Below are 24,927 nucleotides of genomic sequence, written 5' to 3' on the forward strand. Positions count from 1 at the left end.
CACGTATGAATTAATAAATGAACAAACAGATACTTAAATGAATAAACACATAAGCAGACAGATGGCAAATGTGAATGAAAGTCAGAAAGTATGAATAGTCAATGAATGGAATTGTTATAGTGTTGTTAGCACAGTCCCTGCCAGTCCTCACCAATCTCTGGCTGCCACACACCATACACCACCACAACACACCTGCCATGGTACTACAGACACAATTAATACAATGTTGACCATTTATTGCATTCTGAAGATACAAAAAAAACACCATCATTACATATTATCATAAATCATATTTACACACATTTAGCCAAAAACATATGAATACAGAATATAGTGATTATAAAAATATATCAAAAATATAAATTCTGATGTGTCAATTTTTCCATCACCGTGCATCCAAAGAATGGTAATTTTCATAACTTCACAAATTTGTACCCTTTCATCGTAAGCCCTTCAGTACTGGGACACATTGTTCTCTTGAGTTTTGGGTATGAAGACATGATTCTATTTACATTATGAAGTCTTTATGTAGGTAAGTTTAATGGATAGAGTCTTCACTATTCTAACTCTCATGCAAGTTCTTAAAACTGTATAAAGTCACTAAATAGTAAGGAGAATAAATATGAAAATGCATTATGGTGCTGAAGAGGCTAACCACATATTTTCCACTCACCTTATATATTTGTAAAATCAGATAACTGTCTGTAAACAGCTCACTATCCTTCCCCTCCATGATTACCATTTTCCTGCAACCTGAAGCACTTTGATCTGCTGGTGATGAACAGATGTAAGTCAGATCACAGGACTCCAAGAAGAAGGAAACACAAATAGAAGAAATTTACTACAAAAGGAGACTCAACTTCTAAATGCAAGTCAATGGGAATGTTGGTATACTGTGTGTGAGGATTGGTGTATGTGCAGTGTGGCAAGATCATGTCATACCTGTCTCTTGCCACTCTGATCAGGCTAGGGTGGCCATATACATGACCAGCAGTGGTATTAAGAAATTTCGAGAATTGTTTCTTTCGCTACCACTGTGAACAATTACAACTGTGCCATGTGGCTTTGTAGCTTAGTGGTAATTATTGACAAAACACAAAATAGATTACAGAGGATCATTGGTTTTAGTTGTTTTCTTAATATCACAAGCCAGTAGCAGATCTCTGAGGGGTCTACCAAGATAAGTTATAAGTAAAAATTGTCCATGGGGAAATAAAATAACCCCTGATTTTACCTAACAATAATTTCTCAAGATTAACTGAATTCCAAAAACATTATATTACAAATAGGTGTGAATTGGCTGAACCCCCGTCACTGCATACTAGAATTACTGTCACTGAACACTCCAACTTATTCGTGCTTTAGTGCAATTCTCCTCTGTGCAGCGGCAGATTCAGGTGGAGAAAGGTTTGGTTGGAGCAAAATTTAGATGGAGTCAGAGTTGAGTGGTGGCAAAGTTAAGTGGGAAGATTCACCTGCTGCCTGACTCAAGTGAGGTTAAATTTAAGTGGGTTGAGACTGCAGAGGAATCAGACTAGGGTGAGAGCAAAGAGGGCAGTCCACAAAGCTGCACCTTTAAGAGCCACACATCTGAACCTTTTCAGCACTGAGATGCATTTTTTCCAAGAGTTTTGTGTATGATTTCACCATTTTGTTGACCTTGGCAAGTGTCTATGGGGGAAGGGTCAGAAGATAAAAAAAGACTTCCTTATTCTAATCCTCCACGTAAGTTTCTGAAGCTGTATAAAATCACCAAATAGTTAGCAGAATGAATATGGAAATGCATCATGGTACTGAAAAAGGTTAAAGGGTGTACTTCCCTACATGTATTGCAATAATCTAGTCAGTAACTGCATCATGTATCATAGCCAACAGTGTAAGACATTGCAGTCCTCACTACGAAATACCAGAGCCACAAATTACAAATGGACTGCCACCTATAACACCACCAATAATTACCTTTTTAGTGCAAGCTCAGAACTCATTATTATTGATCACTGTCACTGGATAAGACCCAAACCTCACATACCAAATGCCTCGTCACCGTGGTAACAGGAAGCACAAACTGACTCACTGTGCTGAAAAATCCCACAGGTGTGTGTGTGTGTGTGAAAGTAAGCTATTAATAAGCCTATTTCCCAAGTCAAGGTGTGCATGCGCACACACACACACACACACACACACACACTGTCTCTCTCTCTCTCTCTCTCTCACACATATGGCAAGCAACCAACTCCTGAATTTCAATGGACTGGAGAGACTAAACATTCACTTAAGGCAATGATTCGTCCAATTCAGTTATCTAATGTACAGGACACAGGCACCAGCTGTCATCACAAACACGAGTGGAGGTGAGTTACCTGAGGAATGTGTGTGGTGTCTGAATGGACAGTGAAAGTAACAGAAATGAAAAAGACAGGGTAGATTTTGTGTCCAGTAAAGATAAAGGAATACAATCAGAACAGGCTGAGTAAGTCAAGTGAACTGAATAACAATATCAGACTTATAAGATTAAATCAATATGAAAGGAATGCAAGAGGATGATGACCACTGAAATTGAAGAGTGCTGGAGTGCATGCAAGACATAGATGAAAGGTGAATGAAGAGGATTAGATGACAGGAGAGGAATAAGTAGATCCATCAGTCACCACCATGACATGTGGAAGTACTGAGGAGCAGATGCTTGATATGAATAAGTAAATAAATATTAACCTCTCCTCAGTGATGCAGTTAATTCTTTTGCTGCTGCAGTCATCCTTTGGTTGCATTCATAGCATCAGAAAAAAAGAAAAGGAGTTTGCATAGATGCACAAAATATGAGAAAAGTAGATTCATTTTGTTTGCAGCCTTCAGAAACATTTTAAGACTAGAATAAAAAACAATCTAAAAAGTTTCAGGTGAAATATATTGTCAGGTAAAGAAAACATGGCAAATAGATTTTGGACAGCCAAATATCTAGATCAAACACTAACCCACATAAACAAGTAATCATTTTTTATACCTTTGGAAAAATGCATAATAAATGATAAAAAAAAAAAAAGCCATCAAACCATCATTATGAAAAATACCTATTAGTCTGAGATGCCAAATATAAAACAGCTTTGTTCAAACCACAACAAACACAGTAGTAGCCAGATCTCACTTCTTGCCAGACAATGCACCACATTCTTGCTTCCCAAACACGTTACTTTTTTAAGCAGCTATCAACATTCTAATTTTAAAACTTTCTTGACTCAGAATGTTCAAGATCTTCTGTAATATTCTTGTTGAGACTGAACTTGGCCAGGAGACTGTACGCCTCATCCAAGGAGACGTTCTCGTTGTCCATGACGATCTTGGTGAAGAAGATCGGCACCAAAACGCGGCAACGATACACGGGCACCTGTCACAAGCAGAGGCATCAGTGACACCATAACGGCACACTACAACTCCATCACAATCATACTACACCAAGATAAAGAAGAAAAAGAAAAAGAAAAAGAAAAAGAAAAAGAAGAAGAAGAAGAAGAAGAAGAAGAAGAAGAAGAAGAAGAAGAAGAAGAAGAAGAAGAAGAAGAAGAAGAAGAAGAAGAAGAAGAAGAAGAAGAAGAAGAAGAAGAAGAAGAAGAAGAAGAAGAAGAAGAAGAAGAAGAAGAAGAAGAAGAAGAAGAAGAAGAAGAAGAAGAAGAAGAAGAAGAAGAAGAAGAAGAAGAAGAAGAAGAAGAAGAAGAAGAAGAAGAAGAAGAAGAAGAAGAAGAAGAAGAAGAAGAAGAAGAAGAAGAAGAAGAAGAAGAAGAAGAAGCAGAAGCAGAAGAAGAAGAAGAGAAGCAGAAGCAGAAGAAGAAGAAGAAGAAGCAGAAGCAGAAGCAGAAGAAGAAGAAGAAGCAAGAAGCAGAAGCAGAAGCAAAAGCAAAAAGAAGAAGAAGAAGAAGAAGAAGAAGAAGAAGAAGAAGAAGAAGAAGAAGAAGAAGAAGAAGAAGAAGAAGAAGAAGAAGAAGAAGAAGAAGAAGCCAAAGAAGAAGAAGAAGAAGAAGAAGAAGAAGAAGCCGAAAAAGAAGAAGAAGCCAAAAAAGAAGAAGAAGCCAAAAAAGAAGAAGAAGAAGCCAAAAAAGAAGAAGAAGCCAAAAAAGAAGAAGCCGAATAATAAGAAGAAGCCGAAAAAGAAGAAGAAGAAGAAGAAGAAGAAGCAGAAGCAGAAGCAGAAGCAGAAGCAGAAGCAGAAGCAGAAGCAGCAGAAGAAGCAGAAGCAGAAGAAGCAGAAGCAGAAGCAGAAGAAGAAGAAGAAGAAGAAGAAGAAGAAGAAGAAGAAGAAGCCCAAGTTTTTTTCTTATACAATACAATATCACACCTTACTTTTATAATATAATCTCAATGTATTTCTATAAACACAAACAATATATGCCTTTGGACAAATTTCTTTCCCTTTTCATTTAAGTGAGAGGAGATCCAGCGAAGAGCAACAAAAGAGCACCCACTGAAGACGCCATTCCCAAAAGACAACAAACAGTCCGCAGGAACAAACCAAGCCAATGGTAACAACACGAAGCCACTTACATCAAAGGAATTGCCAATCAGTTTGTCCATGTGGCTGAGTTTCTTCTTGAGCAGTTCCAGTACAAACAGTGACTGGTCCGATGAGAAAGGGCCATAGATGAGGTAGTCTTGCTGTAGCGTCAACTCAGGATCACTTTCTTTAAACCACTGCAACAAACCAGACCACCACCCAAATGTAAGTCAAATATTCCTTCACTGTTCATTCTCCTTCCATGCATCTTGACAGTCTTGGCAGTTCTGGAGGGTCACGCTGGAACAAAACTTACTCCCAGGCAGAGAGGGGCATTCAGGGGAAATGATGACAGTGTAGCCTCAAGAGGAAAGGATGTGGAGCATTAAAGCAAGTGATGGTTGACAGGTTTCCCCTTTACCAGCATACCACAGGGGAAATGATGGCAAAGTGGTGATCTATGGTAAACTGTGGTGAACTGTGGTGACTCTAGACCTGTAAGAAACTGGTGATTTATCTTGATCTCAACCACATTGTTTCACCAAGTCTGTCACAGTAATCTTGCCAAAGGACACACACACACACACACAATATCACAGCCTCTCACTCACTGACAGCCTGGCTCATGTATTCCTTTCTGGTTTTGAAATGTGCGCACAGTAGCCTTCACTTGGTTATAAGATGATGAACTACCATATGAAAGTAATGTGCTGTATGGGAGGACCTTGTATGCCATATGAAAGTAATCTGGTACATAGAGGGACCTTGTATGATGCTTTTCCTGACCTATCATGAAAACCAAATTTCAGACAGTAGGTAAAAAAGTAAATAAACAAATAAAAATCCTTACTTTTACTCCTATACTTAATGATCTCAGTGGGAATAAAGTAAATGTGCCACATATTTGAAAATAGGATGGTGTCGACAAACCACCAAGCATGGCCATCTATCAGTTGCATCCTCTCTATTAACCTATTCAGTATTGAGACACCTTTTTGCCATGAATTTTGCATATGATTAGGTATTTTTATTTATATTACAAAGGGTTTATAGAAGTCAGAAGATTAATGGTCAGAATCTTCACAATTTTAATCCCTTTATAATTTTCTGAAGCTGTATAAAATCACCAAACAGTAAGCAGAATGAATATTAAAACATGTCATGGTACTGAAGAGGTTAAGCAGCTGAATTATAGGGACAGACTTGTTGACACAATGCAGGAACACAAACACAGGGGGACGCCTACCTGATGTCTCTCATTGGGCAGAACTCCCCGGATTACATTCTCCAGGTAAGATAAGTTCTCTTCCATCCGCTGTTCAAGATCACTGTCCGTCATATTTCGTAGCTTCTTATAGCTCTTCCTTAGAGAGTCCAGGCTGCGCTTAGTGCCTTCCACCACATCTGTGATCTGACACTCTTCCTCTGAAAAGTCAGGATTTTGTTATTTTCGTGTTTTACGTAAGAATAGAAACCTGGCCAAGGGCAACAAAAAAAAAAAAAAAAAAAAAAAAAAAAAAAGACCCACTTAGATGTCAGTCCGAGAGTTAGCCAAAAGAATGGGATAAATATCTTGAAATTGCCCTCTTACATGAGTTCAGGTCATAGGAAGATGGAAATATAGCAGTAGGTTGTGAGTTCCAAAGTTTGCCACATTGGTAGTTGATTGTTTCTGCTGTAGCCCGTCAGTACATCCAACACCTCTTCCACTTCACAATAAAGAGGTGATGAAAAAGTATGAGATGAATGCACTGAGATAATCAAGATACTGTTTAATCCTTTCATTAATGAGGCAGACAGAATAAGGATACAATAAAGAGGGAAGATACTGACAAATGCTTCTTAGATGAGGAGGACAGAATAAGAATGAGGGAAAATAAACAAAACACACAAGGGAAGCAAGAGCAGTGCATTAATTAACACCTTCAGTACTGAGATGCAGTTTTACCATGAGTTTTGTGTATGATTAGACAATTTTATTTCCATTAGGAGGAGTCAATGGAGGTTGCATGATTAATGGCCACAGTTTTCACTATTTTAATCCCCACACAAGTTTTTGAAGCTGTATAAAATCAACATATAGTAAGCAGAATGAATACAGAAACACATCATGGCACTGAAGGGGTCAACTAGTGGCTTGAATAAACAATGGCACTAACCGCAAGACTTTCCGTTCCTCATCCCGTCCACCATTGGCACATCATCCACATCCCTCGAGGCAATGGCATTCAGCTGCTCCACTTCAGCCTGGATCTTCAGATAAAAGTCATCATCAATAGGTTCAGAAGTAGGTTCTTTTGTATCGGATTTAGATTGTTTTTGCTTGGCGTCTTTTTTCTTTTGCTTCTCCTTCTGACATTTCTTAACTGAGGATTTCTTGTTTTTCTGTTTCTTGGTGTTGTTGGTTTGCTTGTCCTCCTTGTCATTCTTTTCACCGAGGGAGAAGTTCCATAGTTCATTATAGTAGCTCATGTCAGTTTTATCCTGCCCGCCCTGAGTCTTGCTGGTCTCTGTGGCTTTACTGCAGGAGGCTTTGCTAGTGGAAGGTTTTGAGACCTCTTTCTGGGTCTTATAAGAATGTTGATCTTTTTTCTTCTTGACAGGCAAGTGTGCCCTACTGGTATCATCCTCACTTCCATTCTCATCTCTGTCACACTTGTTTTTCTTGCAAGGATTCTTAGACTGCACTGCTACTTTGCTTTTTTTCACTGGAGTCTTTACTTTAAAGAATTTCTCAATTTTTTTCTGTTTTAGAACACCTTTATTTTGTTTGTACTTTAACTTGTTTTCATTTTGTTTCAATTTCTTGGCATGTGGAGAAGAATTGCCATCTTTACTGTGACATTCTGACTCTGAATTACAATCAGGAAACAATTCCATCACATGAGATCTTCTCTTTATTCTTGTACTTCTCCTCAGGTTCCCTTCTTGCTCATCCTCCAAAGAATTTAAATTTAAATCCTCTGGAGAAACACAATCTGACACATGGTTGGTTTCAGATGATACAGAGCCAGTGTATCTTGTGGAAGATTCAACACAATTTTCTTCCATCTGATCTACAGAATGACCTGACTCATCTGAATCTCTTGCCAGTATCTTGGAGTTCTTGCTCAAGAGGAGCTGCTCATTTGCTTCAAAAGGATAAATGGAGCTTGTTGGGGCATCAGAAGAGGAGGATTCCCAATTGACTTTCTTCATTCCATCAGTGCAAACTTCCTCAGGGACATATTCTTCATTTGAAGCATCCAATCCTGCTTCACATCTATCATCCTGAGAAAATTGCCCCATTATATTTTTGGCTTGTGCTCCTTGATTGCTCGTATCACAAAGACCAATGGAACATACTCTTTTGTTTCTGTTCAAGAAAGATGAGATATTTGATTGCTCTTTCTTTTTCTTTCCTATTTTGTTTGCATCTTTTACTTTATCACACAAAGTTTTGTGAGCATCTTTTTGTTTCTTTGTATGCGTTTGATGTCGTTGTGGAATGGAGCAGCCTGTCCGTGATTCAGACCAGTGATTCTCCTGCTCCAAATTATCCTCTGTATCTGACCTCGAGCTGAAATATAATGCAGTATCATGTGCTGCCGGAGAGTCAGTAAAAAATTGTTTGCTGACTTCACTCTCTGAAGTCAATCCTACATGATATTCCTTGCGTCTATTATGCAAATATTTCAAGTTTCTCAAAATTTCTACCAAACTCTTTTTCTCTGAATCTTTTTGGGGAGAAGTACATAAAGGATCTTTATGAGTATCATGAAAGACACTGTGTTGTGAAGGTTCCTCCCTCATTACTGGAGACTCATTGCACATCTGCCTTGGGGATTCACAATCATTTGAACTCGAAGTTTCTACATTTACAAACAAGGATTCTTCACAGCTATTCTCCAGTAATAATTCATTGGACAACAGCTGCGGCGAACTATTGACATCCCGAGACCTACACCAAGCCTCAAATGTGTCCTTACCATCCAAACCATGGCTCAGGGAGTTCTGATATCCTGCCATTTGTCTTCCAGCCGTGTGTTCTATCCTCTCCTCTGATGAGAAGAAACTTTCATTTTCATACATTTGTGCACAGTAAGCTTCTTCATTTACTGTTACCATAGAATCTTTAGATGAATATGAAGATTTCTTTGTTTCTGATAGATATTCCATGCTAGATGGAACATATTCTACTGAACTTGCTACCCTATTACTCTGGAGTTTTTGTCTCTGCTCCTCAGCATGAAGGAAAACATTCTGTGTTGGGTAAATTTGTTCATTTCCTTCCATTGTATTGCCTCCAGCTGAATGTAAAGACTCTTCTGTTTGTGATGGATATTTGATGTCCGTTGAAAAATATTTTACATCAGGACTGGTTTTTAAATTCACATTCCTATGATTTCTAAGCTTTACCTTTTCTTTGCTATGCTTCTTTCCAGGCTGACTAGTGTTTTGGCACCCTGGAACTGGTGCCTCCAAGTCACTGTGTTCTTCATCACAAGTTTGGCAAGTGATCTGCCTGCAGGATTTCACAGATTTCACAGTGACCTTTGACAGACATGTTTTTTCAAGGTTTACTTCACAATTAGCATATTCATCACACACTGACACTCGTGATGGTTCCTCTCCTAACCTGTTTGACTGAATGTCTGCACAGTTGGATAAAGTCAACAGATCTGCAGTGTCATCCACTTCAGTCTTTATGTGAACAGACTTTTCATGGCTACTCACAAGTGACAGTAACCTTTTCTGTGATGAGATCTTTGGCATCTTTGTTGTAGTCTTGTCCTGGTATGGAGAATGCACCTTTCTTCTTGCTGCATCAAATATTCTATAGTCTTCATGTGATTCCTCATTTCTACTGTGTTCTTCACAGCTGGAACACATCCCTCCATCCTGATTCTGTTGCATTCTATTCAGCACATCATGTTCATTTTCCTTAGATGAATGTAAATAATCATGTGAATTGTGATCTAATTCTACATGCTCCTGTTTAGTAACCCTAAACAAAAACAAGTCATTTTTTCCATCTGAGGCACACTGAATGTTCCCAGCAGTGTATCTCAAACCTGATGAGCATCTTTCTCTCTTTTTCCTTGTATAATTTTGTTTATATTCCATATCATTTTCATAGAATGATTCATCTTCAGCATCAGTTTCTGCTTTACAAAACCCACTGAAACATGGATCTGTGTCAGGGTTTTTCTGCAATGCAACGTTTGGCGATGTGTAATTACATGATAGTGGTTTTGTTGCATTTTGTGAGCTGCCTCTTGATACTAAGAATGATAATGCATCCATAAGCTTGTATTGTTCATAATCATCAACATTTCTCACTGTGTTCTCTTTGACATTCCCAGCAACGTCTACCAAGGCTAAGGAACCCAAAGGATCTGTTTGTGGAGAGACAGAGCCTCCTACATCATCTGCTTCCTTCCTCTGAGACACATCACCAATGAAAAAGACATTATTCAGTTTGTTCTTTTCAGCAGAGACAAACTCTTCACTGCAGCTTAACATATTCATGTTTTGTGCCTCACATTCAACATTCTCCTTTGGAGACTCTAAAAAGAAGTCTCTTGAAGTATCACCTTCAGAAAACCTGACTTCATTGTTACCATCACTCTCTGAATCTGAGCTGCTCACACTGAAGAAAGATTTTTTCCATGATGGCCTTCCAAAATTTTCCTTTGTTTTCTCACCCTTTGATGTTTTGCAGTTCTTATTAAAGTTTCCATGTACATGCACTTTTTTATCCGCCACATTCCCTTCTGCAAGCACAAAGACATTTCTCTGCTCTGATGCTGAGTTTGACAAATCTGTACAAGGATTTTTCTTGAAGTCCAACAATGAAGTTTGCTTCAAGTTTGTCAAGGCTCTGGTAGTCTTCTTTGGCACCAGTGTTTTCTTGACTTTGACTCTATTATCATGAAGTTCATCATGATTCTTCCTTATCCTCTTCCCTTGAGGATTTTGGTCACCCTCAGTGAGACACAAAGGTGTTGGTGCATTGATAGTAGTGTGACACCAGGAGCCATCCACACTCTCACTAACTTTGCTGCTCTCATTTTTCTTGTGAAATCTGTCTGAGGTCCTGAAAAACATAGAAATTACAATCCAATAATTTTCTCATCCTAATCACTACTATTATCATTTTCGTTACATATAAAAAGTGAACTTGAGATAGCTCACCTATCTAATGCTCATTACTGGTCAAACTACAAAAGTGTTAAGTGCACTTCCACTCACAAAATGGCACAAAACACATCAGTAAAAATTGGCTGCATCAAGTACTAACATGAGTGAGACATGAGACAGAGGGAAGTCATCTTCTTGACACAATGAACTCTTGTTTGTTAGACTTTGTGATCTTGTCTATTTTTCTCCCATCTCTCCACAAGCAAGCCCTCTCCCTGCCACAACACCAAAACTTTTCCTTTACCACAACACTGTTTCTTGTCATTAGTTCAGACATTAAACTGCACAGCTGAGCTGCCAGTAAGGACTGTATCCTGCTGGCGAGTGATCTGTGTGGAGCTGAGTGAGACAGAATCACCAAACCACTCTGGAGCCACATGTTGCTGACAAACAAAGCTTTGGTGATGTTTGTAACTCATGATGAAGCCTTAACAGCTTTTCCTAGCAGCATTGTTATGCAGGAGCCACACGCAGCCATCACCAAAACACTTTGCCCATCTCCTCACTGACAGGGCAGGGCAGCAGATGACTTTCCTTCAAGGGGGAGAGCTGGTACACATGAGGATGACTGACCACAACAAAGATAAAGAGGAATCTATCCTGTGGTTACATCAGCAGCTGGTTGGCTGGCATGAGACACCTCAATATCTAACCTGATGGGCAATGAACTGTAATACACATCACTGCAACAATTATACGAGACTTTTTACATCACCATCATTGCTCTGCTACCCTCTTAGTAAGACCCTGCATCAATTATTAATCACAGAAGTAATGCTCTCTTTACCACAATGAAAGAGTTACCCCTGTGTCACTTCTAGCAACATCACTGCATTGCTTTTGAGTCACACTGGTATGAGAATGAAAATAAATTACTGACACCACCAACAATCAGACATTTCTACAGCAGATTTTGGAAGGTAAAAGATTTTGAGTGTGCATCAGTAAACCAAGAGTACCACAATATCACTACACATATCTAAAACAATTCTTTACAACATTGTCAGAGATATGGCATAAAGTGAGATACTAGTATCAGTGTATTGTCTCAAGCCAGGGCACCACCACACACTCACTGCCCTCAAACTGCACAATTAATCTGGAACTCCAGGAGAAAGGCTTCACTTCGGAACATCAAAACCCATCAAGTTCCCAATCAAACAAGAGGTGGAGCCATGACAGCCTTGACATTTGGATCATTACAACAATGGGAGGAGTAAAACACATAAATAGGTAAATGAAAGAAAAGGTGGTCAATGAGAGCAAAACAATTCTGTGCAGGGACAAATTAGCTTATATTTTCAATACAAAAAAGGTCTTACACATGTCCAAAGTTACATAACCTGTGACCAGCAGCACAGAGGAGTGCGTCCCAGCAACCACTGATGCATTGACACCTCACAAAACAATGACATCAAAACTGTTTGGATGACATGAAAACTTCCAATCTTTACATTTTGGGGCAATCTTGGTTTGGATAGGTGGAGTAAGGCAAATTAATCCTTCCACTGTTATATTTGTTGGAAGTTACGAGAAGACAAGGAGCTAATTCCTTTTCTAGGTTATTTATGGGACAGGTGATAAAAAAGAAATAAAAAATCAGAGTAGATTTTTTTTTTTTTTTTGAAAACAAGTTAATGGTGTTTAACGTACTTTACCGAGTGGGAACACACTCCCTCCTTGGGTCCACTTGATAACACTCTCTTGGATGACGGGACTGACGCAAAGGACTCATTATCCTCAGGAGCCTTGAAATAATCCGAGATAGTGGGCACTACCTTGCTGCCAAGGGCCTTCATCAACTTGTTAGTGACTCTTGCCTGCTGGTGACTGTTACTTGAATTCTGAGTGAGGACTGACTGAGAGGAGCTGCCAGTCAGGTCACGAAGAGTCACACTGACCACTAGCATCTCCCCACAAGCCATCAGGTCCTCAAAGCGTCCCCCTGGAGATTACAGGACCACTTACTACAAAAGACAGTACATCTAACCCTTTGCTTTAGAATTTTCACTTAACAAAACAAAACATTATGTACAGTCAAGGTCAAACATTGGAAGATAACACTGTTCACTTTATCCTGAACTGCTGTACATGACTTTACAAACTCATGGAAGACAATGGCATACCTTTATCTTGCAGATATCCACTATCATTCCCATCATCTGTCCAGGTCTGATGGCTTCTCGGGGTAAGGAAGTAAAGGGAGCAGTAGCATTTTGGAAGAGGGCGGAATACGTACCTGTCAAACACATGAAATACTATGATACATAATGTACCTTTGCTGTGTCTTTGCCTGATCTAACTAATTATTTCCTCTTTTATCTTTTTTTTCATATCTCTTCCTGTTAATAAGTTCCAACATTCCTACACATACATTCACACTGTACACACTGAACAGCAGGATTCTCAGTGCTACATCTATTCTTTCCAATCTACTGACACCTACAAAACTTGACAAGAGAATAAAACTGTAGCCTCTCACTTTTACCACACAACACACACTCAATGACAAGACTCCTACCAACAACATAAGAGAACATAGAGTAAAACAAACTGTAAGAGGCAATCAGACCTACATGCACAGTACACTACATTTTTTATATGTTATGGTCTATAGCACCTGTAGGTATACTTCAAGAGTATGGGAAGTGCTATTCAGCTTCCTTCCATTAGTGGCGCAGGTAATTTTATTTATAGTGGTACCCATATTAGGGCCCATATCACCACCCAGGTGCATCTTTGGTGTAACCACCTAGAACCTGGGCATTACGGTGACATGTAGGCAACTTTAAACCAATCGACAAATGGCAAAGTTTGGTATCTTGTAATGGAAAAACATCTAAAAATCTCACAATTTGCTTCACTTATAGCAGAGTCAAAAGGAGCAGCATTGACTCCCATCACATGAGAGACTTTAACCCTTAACTGACAGACTGCACTCTCAGTTATCCATCTCCATTTCATACAATTCCAAAATGTCAGAAAACTATATCAGTTACATAAATCTATGCCTCCTTTACCTACTGACTAAAGTGATGTATTTCTCAGCACTCAATGATATCCAAGACCAAAGTTATTGCATATAAAATTATGATTTAACTGTCATACCCCGAGAATCTCCAGGTTCAACGATACCACCAGATTACTCTCTCTCTCTCTCTCTCTCTCTCTCTCTCTCATAAACATGAGTTTATAGAAATAAATCTTACATAATCCAAACACAGTGATTCATCATAATGGTATGACATATAATGAATCCTGAGAAGCAGAGAAGGGAAAAAAAAACTCCCCTTTGTCTCTGATAAGGTGAGAGGGAGATAAAACTAGAACACCTCTGATCAGGCCAGCCATCTGTCACCACACACATTTACCAGCACTCATAATGTAAAGAACCAATATTCAGTGAATCTCAAATAATATAGTATGATAAAAATAAACTCCATGCATAAATAGTCTACTTTCCAGTGGGGCCTTTCTTCCCAATGTGCCTTGAGCTGACAGACACCGCCTAGATGGCAGGATGTGTCCTGAGCGTATGTGCAGTAAATGTCAGGGTCACGTGGCTCACTGGTAAGTGTTGCCAGACAGCTGCTCAGTCACTTACATAGGACGCCTACAGAAGTGACACAAATTTACTGGCGGGAAATATGAACAATGACCACGCCTTGACATGGAATGGCACACTGACAAGAACCACCATTGTTTGTTAAGGGATGAGAGGCCTGCTGGACAGCTGGCTTGCTGGATACTCACCCAATCTGTAGTGTTGTACCAGTCTTACATTTTGGATTGTTGCACTCCACCTTGAGGGCAGCCCTCTGCTCCTCATACTCCTCCACCACCTTCCACAGTTGACGGTGGAGCTCCTGGTAAAAGTCAGTCATTGATAGACTGGTCATTATCATTCAAGAATATGGTAAAGCAAATCAGTCACCATTAGCTGAGTATAACAAAGTCAGTTATCATTATCTAGGTAAGTATAACAAACAAAGTGAATCGGTCATTGTGAGTTAAGCACAGGACAAAGTTAGTCATCATTAGCTCAGCACAAAGCAAGATAAAGGAACTGGAGGTGAATCAAACAGAGTAAGTTGGGTGCAATGAGAGTCACCTTCCAGTGCGAGTATTCCATCCATTTATCAGTGCGAGTGGGACCTGAGGGAGTGTCCAGGAGACATGTTACAGGTCGTACCTCCACCACCAGCACCTTCGAGTCCTTCACCTGCAAACCAAAGGCTCTTATTAGAACACAGGAAGTCAGGAACACAAGGGAAGCTGCAAAAAGCCATCAGGTCTACACAAAACAGTCCCCATATGAAAGAAACCTTCTACCTAACACCATCATCTAAAACGAGAGAAGAAACCAGTCTATTCCCATTTCTATTTCTTTTTCGAATCTAACTTATTTTTCACACTTTTCACTCCTCCTCCTTCCGTCTCGTATGGGTTAATATAAATATGTACTATTCCAGCAGCCACTGTCAGTCTATCACAGATCTGTAATTGGGTGGTGGGGTGGGGGTTGAGCTGTCTCCCCCGACCTCCCAGCAGCAAAGGTTAGGTTAGTTAGGTTTAATTTGCATCCTGTCAGTATTTTAAGGATTTCTTGGCACTATCCTAATATAGACGTCCCTCCAGCTGTCCTTGTTTCCCAGCTCCCCCTTTGCAGCTCTTCCACTCACCTAATGGGACATTGGAATAAAAATATGATAACCAAATTAATCAAACCCTAACTTTAACCTAACCTAACCTAACCCTAATTTTAACCTGGCCTAGCTAACATAACTTAGTTGAGGTGACATGCATCACTGATATGTCTTCCTCACAACCCTTCTGACTGATAGCATGGTTAGGTTAGGTTAGATTAGAGTTTGGGTTATGTTAGGTTAAAATTAGTTAGATAAGTTTTGGTTATCAAATTTTCATTCCCACGTCCAGTCAGCTGAGTGAAAGAGCTACATAGGAGATGCTGGGAAACAAGGACAGCTGGAGGGATGTCTATATTAGGACAGTACCAAGAAATCCTTAATATACTGACAGAATTCAACCTTTAACTAACCTAATCTTTGCTAGTGGGGGTTGGGGAGGGGAACAGCTTGACTGGCCCAACCACCCATGACAGACTGACAATGGCTTCTTTTTTTTTTTTTTTATGAAGGGAAGAGAGCCAGCCAAGGGTAAAATAAAGAAGAAAAGATAAAAAAAAAAAAAAAAAAAAAAAAAGGCCCACTTGAAAAATAGTACATACTTATATCAACACATACGAGAGGGTAGGAGGAGTGGAAAGTGTGAAAAATAAATTAGATTAGAAAAACATAGAAATAAGAATAGACTGGTTCTCTCTCTCTTTTTAGATGATGATGGTAAGTAGAAGGTTTGACCACTGGAAGGATGGGAGAGGACATTCAGTAAAATGAGAATATTTGGTATCCGGTCATTTCGCCCACATGCCATTTCGCCACACTATGGAGTTATTTCGCCCACACTGTGGCAGGGTTGCCAACCTGATTTTGCAGATAGTAGTAGGATATACCAAAGGTATATCCTACTAGGGCCAAAACTGAATATTTTACGACGGATACAGGGGGTGACCAACAGGCCACAATTAGACTGAATGGTGAAAAGTTGAAGAGAGTGAAAACATTTAAGTACTTGGGATCAATGGTAGACGAGACAGTGGAAATGGAAAAAGAAGTGAACTTCCGGATTCAGTGTGGCTGGAACAATTGGCGGCAAGTTTCGGGTGTGATATGCGATAGAAGGGTACCAGTAAGAGTGAAGGGCAAAGTCCACAAAGCAGTCGTCAGATCTGCTTTGATGTATGGGCTGGAAGCAGCACCTTTGAAGAAAATTGAAGAGAGGAAGATGGATGTGGCAGAGATGAAGATGTTGAGATGGATGGTAGGAGTCACCAGAACAGACCAAATTATGAATGAGTACATAAGAGGAACAGTGAAAGTAGTTGAAGTCATCAAGAAGATCCAGGAGTCAAGGCTGAGGTGGTATGGACACTTCAGAAGAAGAGTTGGCGAAGACCACGTAGGAAGGGAGATCATGGAAATGGAAGTGCAGGGAGTTAGAAGAAGAGGACGGCCCAAACGAAGATGGATTGACTGCATAAACGGAGATCTTAGGGAGAAGAATATAAATCCAGAGATGGCAAACAACAGAAATATGTGGAGAAGGCTCATTCACAACGGCGACCCCGAATAGGGAAAAGCTGGGAAGAAGAAGTAGGATATACCGAAGGCGGGATAATACGATAATAGCTCACATCTAGTATGTCACAACTATAGGTAAACGCAACTAGGTAAAATACACACCACTGATCTATACTATACTACTGGATGGCTCATGGTGTAATTCATGAGGGAAAATTGTCTTGTCACTATCAGGCACACTAGATTACATTTTTGCATTAGGAGCACTGTCACTCTCAGGCACACTAATTGAAGAGAGAGAGAGAGAGAGAGAGAGAGAGAGAGAGAGAGAGAGAGAGAGAGAGAGAGAGAGAGAGAGAGAGAGAGAGAGAGAGAGAGAGAGAGAGAGAGAGAGAGAGAGAGATAGCACACTAGATTACCAGTGGTGAGGGGTGAAGGAGAACAGAGCGCGAGTACTTGGTTACACTGAGCACTTTGTGCAAAACCATGGTTCGTTGGACATAAATTTCCCACGTATTATACGACAGTAGTCTTCCTGACTAATGCCAGTGTTACATTCCGGTGCTGCCACTAGTTACATATTACATTTATTTAACTGTCTTTTGATAAAAGTTTATTTTTAATTTTTTGTAACTGCTTTCTGAATCTTGCATATATGCAGCTATTTGTTAAAAGTTTCTTTTAAATTCACCACTTTCTTAACCTTACATGTATGGAGATGTTTTTTTTTAATAATTCCTTTTTTAAATATATGTGGGCGAATTGACTCTTATATGCAGGCGAATTGACTTGTGGGCGAATTAACTTGTGAGCGAATTGACTTGTGGGCGAATTGACTTGTGGGCGAATTGACTTGTGGGCGAAATGACCGTAATTCAAATATTTCTGATAAGGACGTGGAGGAAAGAGAATAGCAACGTGAATAGTATGTTCTCTGTGTTGCACTCATCAATTTCCTTCCCTAATAGTGGAAGGACCTGAACACAACACTGAAGGGAAGGAGGACCTGTAACCAAAAAAAAAAAAAGCGGAAGAAAACACAAGAATAATAAGTTTAAAGGAGTTACTGCAGTTCCAACCAATACCCCACGCATTACTATATACACATTCTCACTGTCTAGATCACACTTCTATGAGCATTTCTAACCTCATTTTACCCTATCGGAAAATGGTGTTGGGTTATGTTATGTTAGGTTGGGTTGGGTTAGGGTAGGATAAGATAGGGCAGGGTATGTTAAAATCCCACTTTCCCATGACGTCCCCAAACTAGTTAGATGTATGGAAAAAAAAAAAATACAAGATATGGTACATTGGTTGAAACTGCAAAGTTACAAGTTTATATTAGGACAGTGCCTATTTCCTTTCCAATTTAAGCAAACAAGTGTTCTTAAACTTTGCCTTCCCCAGCCAAACCCCTCGCTTGCTTGCGTTGGGAAAGGGAGGAAGGTGTTGTGACGCATCTTTGCCCTGGATATACACACAGGGACTGTTCACACATTTGCTGCAGACACGACAGAAAGTGACTGGAGGCTGAGGGAGACTGGCGGGAGTGACTGGTGTCATGCTAAGTGGAAACAGGTAATAGGAACTGACACGGGGACTTAGCTGTAGGAAGGCGCCTCAGTACCTTTAAACACTTTATTATGTTTGCCATTTGTGTACAGATTGTGATAACAAATGAATTTCATAAGCAAGTAAAAACTTTATGGGCAAAAAAATAAAACCTTGCTCTCCACTTCTTCATATACTGTCCCAGCCTGGAATTACAATACACGTAGATAAAAGTGTCAAGTGGGTAGTAGATACCTTTATGTATTCCAGATGCTTAATGGACATGTCTTCCTCTCCCTCAAGCCATTAGAAGAAAGAAAACTAACAGGTAGACTTTGTTTTGGCTACTAAACACACACACACACACAAGTGACGGTCTTGAAGCGACGCGTGCTCATTTCATGGCTTACTATTTTTCTTGAGGGTATGAAGAGAGGAATGTTTACTCATTTTCTTGAGAGTAAATATATATATCGTTTCATATCATATCAAAATACATGATTTTATCCAAAACATTGAATTTAGTTCTTCAGATATACTACCACAATGTATAATACGACGCGTTCATCTTGCAGATGTATCACGGTAGGCGGGAAGCAGAAGGTTGCCTGTACAATACTACCGGATTCTTTAAGCAACACAGCAATGCCTTCCACCTTCGTCACTTGAAGGGCACCACCGGGAGAAATCGGTTTTCTTAACCCCTTCAATACTGGGACACATTTTTATCATGAATATGAGGTGTGATTGGACGATTTTATTGACATTAGGAGGAGTCTATGAAGGTCAGAAGATTGATGGATTACAGTCTTCATTATTTTCATCCCCACATAAGTTTCTGAAGCTGCATCAAGTATCCAAATAGCAGAGGTGGGCGCGTTACTAGATACTGGGTAGTCCGGTACCGCTCCTCCGAACCTTGAAATGCAGATAGTCCGTACCTGTACTTTCCTCGCCTGAATTTTTTTTCCCTCGGTCCGGTACCGCACCTCCGCACCTCCGGTACCGTACCCAAATTATTAGTGCGCGCCCGAAAAATCTAGTCCGCACCTCAAAAAAATAAAATAAAATACAAGTCAATAATACATCAGAGCTTCATATTATATATATATATATATATATATATATATATATATATATATATATATATATATATATATATGTGTGTGTGTGTGTGTGTGTGTGTGTAATTCACCACGATCGTCTGCTGGTCACCCAGCCAGTCTTCCCCATTAAGGAGCGAGCTCAGAGTTTATAGACCGATCTTCGGGTAGGACTGACCACAACACACTCCACAATCCCTCGAGTTACATCCAGTAACTATTTACTGCTAGGTGAACAGGGGCCACGCTTGTCCATTTGCCACGCCGCGCCGGGACTCGAACCCGGCCCTCTCGATTGTGAGTCGAGTGTGCTAACCACTACACTACTGTGTGTGTGTGTGTGTGTGTGTGTGTGTGTAATTAACTGTTTGATCTGCTGCAGTCTCTGACGAGACAGCCAGACGTTACCCTACGGAACGAGCTCAGAGCTCATTGTTTCCGATCTTCGGATAGGCCTGAGACCAGGCACACACCACACACCGGGACAACAAGGTCACAACAACTCGATTTACATCCTGTACCTACTCACTGCTAGGTGAACAGGGGCTACACGTGAAAGGAGACATACCCAAATATCTCCACCCGGCCGGGGAATCGAACCCTGGTCATCTAGCTTGTGAAGCCAGCGCTCTAACCACTGAGCTACCGGGCCGTGTGTGTGTGTGTGTGTGTGTGTGTGTGTGTGTGTGTTTACCTATTTGTAGTTTTACAGGGCTTTATGCTCGTGTGGCCCCGTCTCCATATCTACACTTATCCAATTTTTCTTTAAAAACTAAGCACACTCGTTGTTGACACCACTTCCTCACTCAAACTGTTCCAAGTCTCAACACATCTTTGCGGGAAACTATATTTTTTAACATCTCTCAAACATCTTCCCTTCCTCAGTTTCTTACTATGCGATCTTGTGCTTCTAATGTCATATTCTTCTCTCAGGATTAGTTTCTCATTATCCACTTGATCCATTCCGTTAATCAATTTATAAACTTGTATCAGATCCCCTCTCTCTCTTCTCTGTTCCAGGGTTGGTAGATCCATAGCTTTTAGTCTCTCCTCATATGTCATCCCTTTAAATTCTGGAACCAGTCTTGTAGCCATTTTTTTGTAGTCTCTCCAATTTCTTTATGTGTTTCTTTTTATGGGGGTCCACACCACTCCTGCATATTCCAATCTGGGTCTTATTTTAGTACTTATCAATTTCTTCATCATTTCTTTGTCCATATAGTGAAATGCTAATCCAATATTCCTTAGCAAATTATATGTCTCTCTGAAAATTCTATCAATATGGCTTACCGGTTGATTGTTTTCTTCCATTGTCACTCCCAAGTCCTTTTCCTTTTTACTTTTTCTAGTTCTACTCCATCTCCCATCTTATAGATTCCCACTGGTCGTTTTTCACTTTTTCCCATTTCCATGACATGGCTTTTGTCCACATTGAATTCCATCTCCCATTTTTTACTCCATTTCCAGATCTTGTTTAAGTCTTCCTGTAGTATTTCATAATCCTCTTTTTGTTTTATGACTCTGCACAGTTTCGCATCATCGTCCGCGAACAGATTATGTAGCTGTTCACTCCCTCTGGCATGTCGTTTATATATAGGAGAAAAAAGTAATTTTCCATCCATCTCAATGTGCTTTCTTTTAAGCCATCCTTCTCCTCTAACTTCCATAGTAATCTTTCATGTGGCACTTTATCAAACGCCTTTTCTTTCTTTATTTTATCTAAATAAATACAGTTAATCCATCCCTCTCTCTCTTGTACTTTATCAACTATTCTAGAGTAGAAACTCAATAAATTTGTTACACACGACCGAGCTTTTCTAAAACCAAATTGGCTACTTGATAATAATTTGTCGTCTTCAAGAACCTCAATCCATTGTTTCTTTATTACTCTTTCACACATGTGTGTGTGTGTGTGTGTGTGTGTGTGTGTGTGTGTGTGTGTGTGTGTGTGTTTGTGAAAACGTCTATCACCAACGCAAATGCTATTTTTGGGAACTTTGTATTGTGTCTATAGTCTCTCTCTCTCTCTCTCTCTCAAACAGGCATAATATCACCACCATCACAACTGATCACCATTACCATCTATACAACGAAATATAGGAATCCACACACACACACACACACACACACACTATCACCATCACCACCAACATTCGTACAACGAAAGACAGGAAGACAACACACACACACACACACACATCACCACCATTGATCACCATTACCATCTATGCAACGAAAGACAGGAACACACGCACACGCACACACACACACACACACACACACACACACGCTATAACACAGTACATCATGCTACATATGGACTAAGAGAACCAGGAAGGGAAGGCAGCTGGGAGGCTCCCGCCATCGTGACGTCACGACCTGGCCCGGCAGACTGATGACGTCACGGCCCCAGCCTGAGCCAGCCCGGTCTGGTGGGCTTAAATACGTTACATTAATCATCTTGAAAATGGCCTTTCGAAAAAACGCCGCCAGACCTGAATGTTTTACATATTCTGATTTGGCACATATTTGAACTAATACCAAAGTACAAAGAAATTCCAAACCCCAGTAATATTGATGATTTTTTTTAAAAGAACTATAAATAAAATATTGGAACATTGACCCACCTCGAAAAAAAATAAATGTCCGCCCATTCTCACTTCAAATGAACGAAACACACTTTAAAGAATATAAAGTCTTTTCCATCACTTCAGAGTGAGTGTGAGCAGCAAATTAATAATTCACAGTGTTAACAACAAAACTATTGTTGGAACAGTACACCGTTAGAAAACTATTCCGCTCCCCACTAATTCCACTGACGATGAAAGCGAAACACTTTAAAACACATCAATTATTTTTCTAAAACAATAACAACTTGATACTGGCACAAACAAAAATTTTTCCAGACTGGTCCTGAAAATTTGGCTCCTTTTAAAAAACAGCCTTATTTAACACAAAAACAACGCCAACAGCAACGTGCAGCGCCCCACACACGCACAAAAAACACTTCAAACACAACCAAATACTTGTAGAAAGCATCAAATCTCATCATTCAACCCAAATAAACTGTCTAGGAATTAAAGAAAATAATCCTGGATTCTGGGCGGGCCGGGGTACTAGCATAGGCATATTAAAGATGGCGGCGGGGCCGTGGAGGGGTTGACCACCCCTTTTTAACTCACTTAAACATTAACCGAACTTAATCCTGCCCATGGCGGTCTGTTTTGTCGTTTTGTATAAATAATTAACAAAATATGGATATATAAAGCTAATGATATGTAAATGCATAACATCGAGAAAACCCAAATAACAAATAATAAAGCTTAACCTCCTCACCCAGACCTTTAAAAATGGCGGGAAGGCATTTGATAATTTATCCTGAGCTATCCATCCCTTGGTTGTGACTTGCCTTGAATATACACTGAGACCAAGGCTGCCATTCGTACGATAATTATCGAGTTTGTACGACAATTTTCCTTCAAATACGATGTACGATACCCTTCCTCACTATCGTACGATTTGTACGATAATTCTACGCTTGTGACGCTGTCTGTAGTGACAGTAGTTTTTTTTTTCCATAAATGTAATAATTCGTTTAAATTCAACATGAAAATGTTCTGTTTGTCTTTTTTTTTTTTATTTGCTAAGTACATAGTATATAGAAACTTTCAACCCTATATTCGCCTCTGTGATTGAAGCATTGAGCACGAAAAGTGTAAAGAGGAGCGTGAATGTGACGGGCAAACAGCACTTACGTATGGTGTGATAGAGGCGTACATAAGTTGTATGCATGAGTGTGTTGTTACGTCTTTCGTCTCAGCTGTCCCGGAGCGTTGGGTACTGTGACCGGAAGTGAAGTGCAAAACCAAAAGATGAACAATTGTGGAACTGAATGATAGAAGGAAAGGCAGCTTTGTGTAATCAGTAATCCAGGTAATGCCCTGTCTCATTCATTCCGAAATCAAACGCCATCATTGTACCCTCTCATTGTTGAACTCCCTCGAATTGTGCCACCAAATAATCTTGCACAAGTTCAAAAAATAGATGACCAGTGGCGAGTTCTTCCTTCTTATGCAAATGAATTAAATATTGATGTGAAACTGCCTGTTGGTGAGTTTTGGGTTAATCTATACAAGAGAGGGGACGAGAGGGATTTTTTTGATCTGTCACAATTTGCACTTTGTATTTTAAATTTGCCTCACTCAAATGCAGTGTGTGAAAGGGTTTTCAGTAAAGTAAATCTATATAAAACGAAAATCAGATGCAGCTTAAATACAGAAACAATGAATGTTGGCATTGTTGGCTGCTGAATGCATCAAAGAACAAAATTCATGTGTACAGTTTAACCCTACAAAAGATATGTTGGCAAGGGTTAAAAATAGCTCAGCGCTGTATGATAATGTGTCTTAAGGAAGTTATTTGGGTACGCACTATAGGGAAAAAAGGTATATTCTATATTGATGGGTATGTGCAGTAGGCCTAGTAAACAAAACTTTCAGGAAGGTAATAATTGTTCAGCTCTGTATGTCTTATTTAACATGGTATTATGCCTATTTAATAAAGTTTCAATTGGTTATATTAAATGATTTATTAAACCTCTCATATAGTATAAACTTTAAACTGCAAATTATTCATTAATTTTGGTGTATTTGTACGATAATTTAGTCCATAATTCCCATAAATTGGTACGATAATTTCGGGGAGAAAACAATTTTGAAGCTTAGGTACGATGATTTCGTGAAAAAAATCTGGCAGCCCTGACTGTGACACTAAGCCTTAAGGCGTGTGTCACTCGCTGTGATATCGTAGCCCTGCCTCTGTCGTCCTGGGCAGTCTTGATGCCGTAATTCTGCCCCCACAACCTTAATAACACTCATCTAAAGCCGTTTGAGTGCATAAATCTTGTTAATATGTCACTAGATTCGTAAAACCACTCTTGAAATCCCGTGTCACATCAACCAAAGGATTTTCAATAGAAGTAGCTGCTAACCTGCGAAGCTCCTGCCGTCACGAAAGTGTCGGAAAAACTGGAGTGAGATTCTCAGTGGAGTGACGGTCACCAGTGAAGTCTGGAGGGTGAAGGGAGGAGCGACGGCGGGGGGGAGGTGGAGCTGTTGCCCGGATCACAGTAGCGACAGTTTCCAAATTAACTAGGTTATTATTTGAAAAAAAATGTTGCCATCAGAGTGATAATAATACTACTGCAGAGATAGGTAGTACAACTTGTCCCGTACTTGTATTAATAGTAGTAGCAGTAGTAATGATGCAAGTAGGTTCCTCACTGATGGAAAAGCGCGCAATAACTATCATAGATGACATTCTGATCGGAAATGTATTAACCAGGTTACGGCTTGTTACTGTGCGCTTGTTTCTTCATGTAACAACCACCAAGCAAACATAACCAATGTGTCTGGCTGTACGTCTCTTTCCTTACACTGAAAACAAC

General features: G+C 39.8%; 1 protein-coding gene across 2 annotated transcripts; it reads right to left on the reverse strand.

Annotated features, from left to right (window-relative positions):
- Window positions 1–219: 219 nt before the first annotated feature.
- LOC123506528 lies at window positions 220–24,591 on the reverse strand. 2 transcript variants are annotated; one of them, XM_045258683.1, is made up of 9 exons: window positions 24,472–24,591; window positions 14,778–14,888; window positions 14,420–14,532; window positions 12,793–12,905; window positions 12,320–12,611; window positions 6,643–10,562; window positions 5,730–5,908; window positions 4,534–4,680; window positions 220–3,382 (listed from the first exon to the last, which is right to left on the reverse strand). In XM_045258683.1, the coding sequence occupies exons 2-9, from the start codon at window positions 14,796–14,798 to the stop codon at window positions 3,218–3,220; spliced, it is 4,950 nt and encodes a 1,649-aa protein (XP_045114618.1). In that variant the 5' UTR covers window positions 14,799–14,888; window positions 24,472–24,591; the 3' UTR covers window positions 220–3,217. The 2 variants fall into 2 exon arrangements, with proteins under 2 accessions (XP_045114618.1, XP_045114616.1); XM_045258681.1 differs by lacking the exon at window positions 24,472–24,591 and adding an exon at window positions 18,634–18,951.
- Window positions 24,592–24,927: the final 336 nt, after the last annotated feature.

This window comes from Portunus trituberculatus, chromosome 20, assembly GCF_017591435.1.
Source record: "Portunus trituberculatus isolate SZX2019 chromosome 20, ASM1759143v1, whole genome shotgun sequence".
NCBI lineage: Eukaryota > Metazoa > Arthropoda > Malacostraca > Decapoda > Portunidae > Portunus > Portunus trituberculatus.

What these genes read in the sequence shown, in the direction of transcription:
- LOC123506528 (XM_045258681.1), bottom strand. Translation starts at nt 18,663, where the DNA reads ATGTCCATTAAGCATCTGGAATACATAAAG. An exon ending in TGGATATCTGCAAGATAAAG is followed by an intron (nt 12,612 to 12,792) that starts GTATGCCATTGT and finishes TGTAATCTCCAG; the next exon opens with GGGGACGCTTTGAGGACCTG. An exon ending in TGCCCAATGAGAGACATCAG is followed by an intron (nt 4,681 to 5,729) that starts GTAGGCGTCCCC and finishes GGTTTGTTGCAG; the next exon opens with TGGTTTAAAGAAAGTGATCC.